The following is a 10,275-nucleotide window of genomic DNA, read 5'->3' as shown; positions in this document are numbered from 1 at the left end:
TCCTCCAAATGGATTTTTCAACTCATTAGTAGGCCATATAATCTGCAGTGGGAAGCCCCCTGCCCAGATCCACAGGATGAGCTAAGACCCAGGGCACCTGGCCTGTGGATTCCTCAGCACCTGTTCTCTACCCCAGGACCACCCTCAGCCCCCCTTTTTCTATTTTCTTCCCTCCAAACGGACCAGCAGTGGGTACAAACCAATCTTTCTCCCACATGTGAGCTGACAGCTTCAGGTCAGGCAGCTCAGGGCTTTCTTTGAGCTGGGGAGCTGAAGGAGCTGAGAGGGGGTACCCACTCTCCCTGGTAGAGATCATTAGGATGCAGCAGGCAGAGGAGCCTCAGCTAGGCTGAGCTTTCATTTCCAAAGGCTGGGCTGGGGGCCGGGAGATTGCACAGATAGAGGGATGTTATGTCGCTCAAGGCCAACACTATTTCTGCTTGGCTAGTAGCCAAGCTCCTTAACCCTTGCTGATGCTGGTGCCTGGGAGACAATCTACACGTAGGTGGGTCCTGCTATGTGGAAAGTGGCAGTGGGGGTGTGTGCTTAATAATTTAAATAATTTGTTCTCATATACATTTTCGAAGCCCAAGCTAAAGGCTTTCTCTGCATTGTATCCGGTCCAGCCCAGATCCTTGGAAGGTTACTATGCCAGAACATCACATTTTATGGATGAAGTCATGGAGACCCAGAAGCCAAAAGTGGCTTGCCCAGTCTCAGCATACCTGGGCGGGAGAGTGCAGGGAGTGGCTTTACTTTATGAAAGAGATACTCAAGGGTCCTGGGTGAGAGGCATCAGGGACCTCTGTATCCAGGAGCATTGGATTCATGATGTGTCTTGTGGCCTTGGGCAGGCATGCTGGCCTTCTCCTCTCAGCTTCAGTTCACTCTGGGATCCAAGCACTGATGGATGCCATTCTGCTTAGGACCCCACATCATTGTTCCTGCATTTTGGTACTAGGCCTTTGGTGGTAAGAAAGTGGCTTCATACTTTTATCTAGTTATCAAATGGCTCTGATGTTTACGCATTGATTCTGTTGGCTTTCTAGGTAGATAACGGAATCACCTGCAATAGCTCAGTTTGATCCTTTCCTCTCAGGTCCTAACCCCGTGCTTCCTTTGTGTTTTGTCAATGGTGGTGCTGGCGGTAGGCTTGTCTTCTATCTAACCTCACTGGCAATGCATCTGAAGAGTCACTATGAAGGAAGTGTTTGCTGAAGTTTTTTCTTATCAACCTTTTGAGGTTAAGATGTCGATCTTCTATTTTTGGTTTGCTCTATTTCTTCACCAGTGCAGTTAGTTTGAATTTGGTTTCTCTTCTTTAGTCTATTATATGGGGAGTGATGCTGACTAGTGTTTGATGTTGGACCAACTTTGTATCCTTAGGACAAACCTTACTTGGACATAATGGATTATTTTAAAATTTCCTGGCCATTTCTAAAATGGCTCTAAATGTATTTCTGCTGCTTTATGCTTATATAAAGTAGCTGATGATTATAAAATCAGAATAACTATCAACTCTGCAAAGTGTCATGATGCTCTAACTTTTATTGCATTGAATATTCAGGCAAGATTTAATTCCTTACATAAAATACATAAGCAATTCATCACATAAGAATGCAAATTTGCTTTTATTCTTAATAAATGAAAAATCATATATATATCAAAGAATTGTTTTAAAATACATTTCTTTATTATTTATCAGTAAATATTTGATTTGCATACTTGTTTTACATACATGTAAAAATTATGTAAAAATTTCTTACTCCTAAGTAGGTAAAGTTTAAGAAGCCTTGTGCTAATCAAGAGATAGCTCAGACACCTAGCTTCCTGCTTAGTGAGAGCCATCGTGGAGGAAAGCCTACCTCTCTCTCCTGGCATTTCCATGTAGAGGGACTTTCCTCTCCTCCTCCTCCAGGAGCAATCTGACAGTGTTGCCCTGGACATTCACTGCCTGCTCTGCCAGTGGGAGGTGTTCCTGTTCACAGGCAGCCCTCCAGGGTGATGAGCACCCTGCAGGGAGCCAGGACCTGGCCTGCCTCTGCTCCTGGTGCACACAGAACTGACTGCTTAGCATATTTGCTTGATTGAGCATAGCTGAGCACATGGCCTAAAGGTCAGAGAGGTGCAGGTCAGAGGCTTCATTTCAGACTCTAGCCTGAGCAGAGGCCTTGGTTCCAACCTTCACCAGGTATTGGGGTGCCTATCTGTGAGGACAGAACAGAACTTTGGCCCCTTGCCTTCTTGCTTCTGTCTTTGTGCTTGGAGGGGAAGGGTGGGGGATGCTTAGAGCTCTAAGCCCCCTAACAAACATCAAGGCCTGAAAATATCAACATATGAAGCCTAAGAACAGGGCAGACCACTTCAAATATACTTCTAGGGGAAGAAACATATAACTCAAAAAATATCTTTCAAGCTACAAAACAAAATAAAAAAAAAAACGAACAAAGAACAAAACTAAGCCTTAAAAAAATTCAGATAGAAAAAGCATGTGTTACTGAGGAAGCACAAATGGTTATCTGTGAAATACATCACCAAATGCTACCTGGAGTTTGGGGCCTGAACTCTATTCTAGGCGCAAAGACCAAGGCAGACCCTCCACAATCTTTGCTCTGGGGACACAACTCTTATCAACCACACAGTGGAGGAGATCCAGCTCTCTCAGAGGTAAGGGACAAGGCAGCACTCCAGAAGACTGTTGCCTGGCGCCTCTGGATATTGAAAAGGATACTCCAGGCCTGCTCCAGAAAAAGGAGAATCCAGTCCAGCCCTATGTTCCATTGCTGAGCTAAATGGTGATGAGAGCCTGCAAGGTGTCTGCTGGACTCTGGCCTTCAGCCGACTCCTTCTCTCTGTCTTTATCTCTCACTTCCTTAGTCATCCCTTTCTGCCCCTCCATCCTCATTCCTGCTTGCTCTCCCATCTCTTTCCACCACTCTCTGTCTCTTCTCCCTTTCTGTGAGTCCCTTCTCATCTTCTTTCTATCAGAAGTCTTAGAAGTCTTTCCCACTTGACAGAGGGTGAGAGCCACAGTCTAGCCCCTTCCGAGGCTCCCTAGGGTTGCTGAATGGTTGAGCAGGCAGGATCTTGGCCATGAGACATGTGTTCACCAGAATGGTCGATTCAGGCTTACTCCTGGCCACAGAGGAAGCTCTGAGTTGGGGGTAGCAAGTTTCCAAGAACCTGGCCTGAAACTAGCTGTGGGGATCCTCTGGCCTTCTTGGAGTCAGAGCTGGGCCTGCCCCACCCACCACCGCCTCACCCAGACACTGGAGGCATGTACGTTTATTGAAGGGTGGTGGGAGACCAGGAGGTAGGGCTGGGTGTGGGGAGGGCATCGCTGGCTCTTCCAGCATCACTTCTTAGAACCTGACTTCTTCCAGTTACTGCCCTTCTTGCTGCTCCTCCTGGTCTTCAAGTAAGGCTGCAGTTCTACTTCAGGCTGTTTCGACCTAAATATGCAACAGGAAGAAGCAGGTGCTGGGCAGCAAGCGAGCAGGCAGGGAGCCTGGCCCAGCTGATGAGGGCATGGCCCTAGAGGGAGAGTGCCAGGTGACAGCTCCAACTTGGGGGCCCAGTGGCATCCATAGCTTGATCTTAGCACTTTTCCATCTTTCTGGAAAGAGTGACACTACAGAATTTTGATTTGGTTCCCTGTCACCATCACTAAGAAACTTGCTGGAGTCGGGCGTGGCCTCCATCCTTCTGACAGGTGGGTCTGGACTAGGGAGCCTTGCTGCAAAGTGTATCTCCTAGTGCACAACCCTGACACCCAATGAGACAATGCAAGACAGGCTGGAAATCAGGGGCTGACCTGTACTCGGAGGGACACAGATTTCCAAGGCATAAGCCATGCTGTGGTAGCTGTAGTGGCCTGTGATTAAGCTAGGGATCCTATAATGAGCCATTCCTAATCTGTCAACTAGAGATATAGGGAAAACATACTTTTCAGGGGGGGTAGAAGGTGTTTTATCCATTTTGTCCCCAAGCGCCAATGAAGAGGCACTTCCTTCGAGATCTTCAGATGGCACTCTTTTAGCTGACTCAGAATCATCCAGGTTTGTGATATAGGTTGACATGCTGCGGGGATGGGTGGTAGGAAAGTATAAGATAGGGGGTCAGAGGTGAGAGCCCAGGGTGCACTTGGTGCTGTCCCACCCTGTTTCAGACCCTAGACAGGCGAGCAAAACACTTTTACCTCCCAGTTGTGCAAAGGGAGAAACTGCGTGCTCTGAGGACCTGGAAACCGCTGGAGGCCGGTTTCTTGGCTTCTGTGAAAGGCTGCATAGCCCGCATCCCCATGCTACCAGCTACCTGGTCCATGCTACACCGAGCATAAGAATGCCCAGAGGATACAGAGGGCTTTGCAAAGCAGCAGTGGAGAGCCAAGTGGAGGCCAAGGAAGTGATGCCATCATACAGTGCTGTGGACTGAATGTATCCCCCAAACTCATATGCAGAAGTCCTAACCCCAGGACCCTAGAATGTGGGGTCGGTATAGATCTTAGCTGTAATGCAGTCATTCTGGAGTGAGGTAGGCCCCTAATCCTATGTGACTAGTGCCACATCAGAGTAATGCTGTCACTGAAGCTAAAGAGAGGCTAGAATACGACTTGAGAGGAACTATGGCCCTCTGATACCTGGGTCCAAATTCCTGCCCCCCAGAACTGAGATGATGAGCAGATGCTGCTTAAGCCACTCAGTTTGGCTATCCTGGCTGCTCTAAAAGTGCTGTGCCTATACAGCACACAGATCACTGACACAAACAGCACTCACTTCTCAAAACTGCCAGTCCATCACCAAGGTGCCAGGAGAGTCAGTGCCTGGTAACACTCACAGATGATAGACTCATGGATGACAGCCTCTCACTGTTCTCACATAGCAGAAGGGGTAAGCTAGATTCTAAGGATTAACTCTACTCATGAAGTCTCTCTACTTGTGACCTCATCACTTCCCAGTGCCCGCATTCCTAACACCATCACCATGGTACAAAGGATTTAACCACACGAATCTGTGGAACATGGCACCTGGCTGCAGCCACCTCTCCTCACTAGTCCCTGGCCTCCTCCTGTTGTGACTCAGCTGGTTCTGCCCCTTCTAAGGTGAGTGGGCAGAAGACAGAGGAGGCAGTACAGTGGCCCAGGGGTGAAGAACTCTCTCACAACTGGTTAGCGCTCACAGCACACCAAGCCGTCACTTGACGTTTATTAAGATCATGACTATTCACAACCCCTTTGAGGTTCTCACGCCAGCATTTGCATACTGTATTATCTTCACAAGGTGTCACTCCAGTCTGTATGTCACAGGGTACCTGACGGGTTAGAAAATGCTTTGTCCTTCATAGGTTGTCATATAGTTTACCAAGTGCTGTGCAGGAGAGGGCACTGCATAGATGACTGGGAACTCTGCAGAGCATGTGACAGCTTGCAAAGCTGCTTAGCAGGAGGCGGTCTGAGGGGGAGGCCCAGCAGTTTCTGAAACTCTTCCTGGTTCACAGGGCATTCAGCAGCTCCCCCTGCCCATTGTGACCTATCAGGGATGTGGCAATTTACAAAGGACTTTGTCTCTCACAGAGGTCGTCACCATTTGCAAGGTCCTTTGTGGTCCACTGAGCACATCACAGTTTACACAGCATTCAGTTCACGGGGCCAAGACTATTTCCAAGGCACTTTTGTCACTGCAGAGTGTGGCCATTTCTGACAGATTTTTATTGTCTCCTGTAAGAACAGCCCTGAAAAGGTCATGTCCCATTCCTCAGGACATGGCTGAAGACAAAGGTCATGGTTGTGGTGTAGCCTGGACTTACTTCCTATTCAAAGCACATTCTTTTCCTTTCTGGCCCTCAGGGTCCTGGGTTGCTTTTCTGTACACAGCCACCCATCCAGACTCTAGCAATATAAAGTAGAGAGCTTGGAGCCACAGTTCCATACTCCTCTCTCTGATGGCCATGTCATGTCCTACAGGCAACAGTGGGCCACAGGATGTCACAAGCACACTTGCAAGTGTTACACAATTGTACATTTTGCTGCCACAAAAGAAAAAAAGAAGCCTGACTAAAATCTCCTCACTGAGCTCCTGTAGCAACCAGGGACAGACAAAAACTCGTTCAAATGTCCCTGCTTCTGTAGATGGTCTTCTCAACCTGATTATGAACTTTTAACAACTTTTTTTTTTTGGGGGGGGGCTAAGGGTTTTCTTCCTCCCCAACCAGGTTTAACAACTCTTCCCTGATTGGTCCTATTTTTCACTTTATTTGCATACCCACATCCAGCCAATCAGGGTCTAGCAGGTACCCAGTACATTCAATTGGATGTGCTGCGGGCTGCAGAGACAGAACTGTTGTAGGAACCAAGAGAGGAAGAAGAAAAGGAAGACTTCAGGTTGGGCTCCAGCCAGTTGCTCATCTTCACTGAAGGAAGGCTGCCTTTAAGACAGGCAGGGGACAGAATTGTTCCTATGCAGGAAATTCTTTGAGCCAGCCTCCAGGACTTGACCAGTAGCCGCAGGCAGGAGTACTCATTCCTGCCTCAGCCTCCGAGACTCTGTACTTCTGCTGCAGATGAGAATTCATTCCTGAGCTGCTTCCAGTCTGCATGACCTGCTGCTCCTTGTGTTCCTGGTGTTTGACCAGCAAGCCTTGTTCTGCAGGGGGCTGCTCTAGATTGGCGTCCTGAAGCCCTCCAAGAACTTTTAAGCTGTAACACTTTTCAGAACTGAAACAGCTCTAAGAGGCTATCATCCTTCTGCTACCAAGAGTTCAAATCTGATCCATTTAAATCTTCAAAACCTGTGTGCCAACCTGTTTAAAGTTGTTTTTAATCCCATTTTAAGCTGTTAATCCAAAATTGGCAATAAAGCAACAAACCAACCTCCTGTTGGTTGTCTTCACTGGCTGCCCACTCCATTTTTGGAGAAGGTAGGGTAAGAACGCAGGTGGAAGGAGACGAGGTGTGTCCACTAGCCATTTCACTGCTACATGGGCTGGGGGACATATACACGCCGACCTTCTGGGACTGCTGCAGGCTAAGCCCCTTTGTGTTTCCAGGGGACAAACTATTCTGTTTGTTCTGCTCTCCCATCCCTGGATATCTCACACCTCCCTATCCTGGTCCCTCTTGTACCTAATCCTCACTGGAGTGTGAGCATGGCAGGGTAACACATCTCTGCTCACAGACATAGGTAGTGGGGCCTGCAAACCACACATGACTTCCCTTAGCTGTCCCCAACCCTAGTGAGGGAGGCAGGGGCTAAGTGTGAATACTGTGCGCAGGTGGACACAGTTTCACTCAGGGCTGCTCATGTCAGGACCACATTCTGCATGTGTTTCCCACTGAGACTCTCTAGCTACAGGCCTGCTATGCCCTCCCTCCTAGGACCCAGAGGCTTGGGTTAGGGTGCTGAACTCTGAGCTCACAGGCAAATTTTCATATATCATATCCTTTGTCTCATAGCTTTCCATAAACTATAAGGTGGTCACAAGCACGGTAGGGGATATAATTAGACATCTCTCTATTTGTTCAAACTGTAAATAAATCCATCTTCCTTTCCAGTTTCCTAGTATCTTTTAAATACAGGGAATCTAAGGTGCTGAGTTTACAGACATAAATGCCCAGTAAGACCCAATGTATGTCTGGCACATTCTTTTTCAACTGTGAACAGCTCCCCAAACTCAGCTTTGTAACTCCCTGGACCTGCCAATGTCTGGTTTCCAGTAACTCCACCCCCTTCTCTTGGTGTTCTGAGTGATGGGGACTCAGAACACTCAGAATTTTCTGTCTGCCCTGTCTTATCCCCGTAGGCTCCTCCTCTTCCAGCCTTATACACTGAGTACTCCAAAATATTGGGGTCACTTAGTGTGACCTCCATGGACTTTGCATGAATGTATCCCCAGGCTCAGGGTGAAGCAGACTGACAAAAATTCAACCCAGCTCCCTGGGGTGAGCTGACATCAAGACAGAAAGCTGCAGCCAGGCATGGTGGCGCACACCTTTAATCCCAGCACTTGGGGTCTCTGAGTTTGAGGCTAGTCTGGTCTATAGAACAAGTTCCAGGACAGCCAGGGATACTCAGAGAAACCCTGTCTTGAAAAACCAACCAACCAACCAACCAGACAAACAAATAAAAAGATAGAAAACTGCAGGTCTGTGTGGGAATGGTGGATTTAACTTGGTGCTATAAGGGTGTGCCACAGGTAGCTCAGGTCTGCAGACAGATATTACAGATATTATCCTGGGTTTCATCATTGTTTACCTCTTATAGAGCTTGTTAATAACAAATACCCTTTTGTGAAATCCTTACAGTCTTGCAAGACTGAGTATTATCTTCATTTTAAAGGCAAAGAGCTAGCCGGGCGGTGGTGGCGCACGCCTTTAATCCCAGCACTCGGGAGGCAGAGCCAGGCGGATCTCTGTGAGTTCGAGGCCAGCCTGGGCTACCAAGTGAGTTCCAGGAGAGGCGCAAAGCTACACAGAGAAACCCTGTCTCGAAAAACCAAAAAAAAAAAAAAAAAAAAAAAAAAAAAAAAAGGCAAAGAGCTAAAGATTTGGGAGCCCACCTGATCAGTCCACCTGACAGTCACCCAGATAATGCCAGAAAAAGCCAGAGCTCCAATCCTGTCTTAGGACCCCCAACCTAGCGGGTTTCCCAGGAACCTGCACTGCAGAGTGTCCTGAGCTCAGACTGCCTTCTACCACTCACCAGAGCCAGCCTGGAGATGCTTAGTAGGTGGCAGCACCTTAGTTGGATGCTTACACCCAAGCCTACTCATACACCAAGGACTGTGTCTGTGGGACCCACCTGGCAACCCAAGAGAAGCCAAGCTGAATGTACACACAGGTTGGAACTGATGGGTGTGACTGGGCCTCCTGCCCCTGAGACATCTTTCCACCATTTCCAGCTGAGCAGAGCACTGTGCAAATGAGCAGTGCCTTCTTTTCCCCACACAGCCCTTTATCCAAACTTACAGCTCAAAGAGAAAAACGGCATGACCTTGCTCACCTCTTCCTGTCTGCTCTCCCTCTTCGCCTCCCCACCTGCAAAACCCTCCTGCTGTAGCTTTTGCTCCGGGGACTGTAGGAAGAGGCTGCACCCTACTTCCCTGTCGCTGGCTCTTCCCCACTGCACTCCTTTGGCACCACCTGCTCTCCCACCGGGCCTTCCCACAGCCCAAGTCCCCTGCCCCATTATCCCTCCCTGTGGGATGCCTTGTCGAGTTTTACTTGAATTTGTAGTTGTCTGGCAGGAAGTAGCCCATCTTGCAATCCTGTCGAGCCCTGAAGATCTGTTTCAGCAGATTCTGCTTGCTGAAGCCATAGCCATTTAGGACACAGCCCCCAAAAAGGAGCTTCCCGCCAGCAAACATCTGTTGGAAGACAGGAAAGAAATGAAATAAGAAACACGTCAGTATACTGACATAGTGGCATGACTGATAATGGCAGCCAAGTTCCAACTCTTAGTAGGACTGGCCACAGGCTCCTCAGAGCTAGGTTAGGGCTCAGGCCCTTGATAGCATGGGAAAGTGTGCTACCCTCCTCAGCAACCCAGGGAGACATGATTGACCCTAGCCCCTGCACAGGCCCTCCCGAGTCAGAGGGCAGCCCAACCTGCCCAGCTTTTGGCCCTGTCAGATGTACACTTCATATTTCCCTTAGGGTGGAAGGAAGGTCACGTTCTACCACACAAGACTCCTACATCTGTCTGGCCCCCTCTGCTTCAAACCCACATATCCGGATGTACCGTTCAGCTCACCCTATGGAATGGGGGTCTCATACCCTCTACTCTCTGTGTCTATCACTCTCCACCATGGACAGCTGTCTAGAGATGGCTAGGCAAGGGTATCACCATACCATTATTATAGGGAAAAAGAAAAACAGCAAGAAGGGAGAGAGGGAAAGAACCTAACTGTCCAACAAAAGCAGCATGGATAGTGATAACAAGACAGACTCACGTCCAGTGGTAAAAATTCTGGTGCTACCAACTGAAGATGTGGGACAGCGCTCTGTTACTTTATTGGAAAGACAGTGCCCTAAAGTATGTGTGTAGAGAAAGACAACAAAGGCCAGATACTACAATGTCAGGTGGATGTGGCCTAGCAGGGGCTCCAGAACTTAAGTGCTGGATAGATGAGTAAGATCCTGGGTGGTAGGAGGGTGTCATTATTTTCTAGATTGTATACCTGATTTTTCAATGAACATACATGGTTTTATAACATTTTAGTATAATTTAATAACAATCAGATGGATAGAATTTGATTCTCTGTGCTGACATCACCCAACCC

The 10,275-nt window shown here is 48.2% G+C and overlaps 1 protein-coding gene across 3 annotated transcripts in view; it reads right to left on the bottom strand.

The window, feature by feature from the left end:
• Window positions 1–1,671: 1,671 nt before the first annotated feature.
• Window positions 1,672–10,275, bottom strand: part of CUNH3orf20 (chromosome unknown C3orf20 homolog) — a 51,256-nt gene continuing 42,652 nt past the window's right edge. For 2 of the 3 annotated variants that reach the window (XM_052722269.1, XM_052722270.1), the window contains exons 13-14: window positions 9,218–9,360; window positions 1,672–4,080 (exon numbers count right to left, since the gene is read on the bottom strand). In XM_052722269.1, coding sequence (XP_052578229.1) covers window positions 3,753–4,080; window positions 9,218–9,360 — 471 coding nt within the window. In that variant the 3' untranslated portion in view covers window positions 1,672–3,752. The remainder of the gene's footprint in view (window positions 4,081–9,217; window positions 9,361–10,275) is intronic. The other variant, XM_052722271.1, reaches the window with a different exon arrangement.

This window comes from Peromyscus californicus, unplaced genomic scaffold, assembly GCF_007827085.1.
Source record: "Peromyscus californicus insignis strain IS unplaced genomic scaffold, ASM782708v3 Scaffold_6__1_contigs__length_162567912, whole genome shotgun sequence".
Classification (NCBI taxonomy): domain Eukaryota; kingdom Metazoa; phylum Chordata; class Mammalia; order Rodentia; family Cricetidae; genus Peromyscus; species Peromyscus californicus.
The sequence above is the reverse complement of the archived record's forward strand: the minus strand, read 5'-3'. Positions and strand labels throughout refer to the sequence as shown.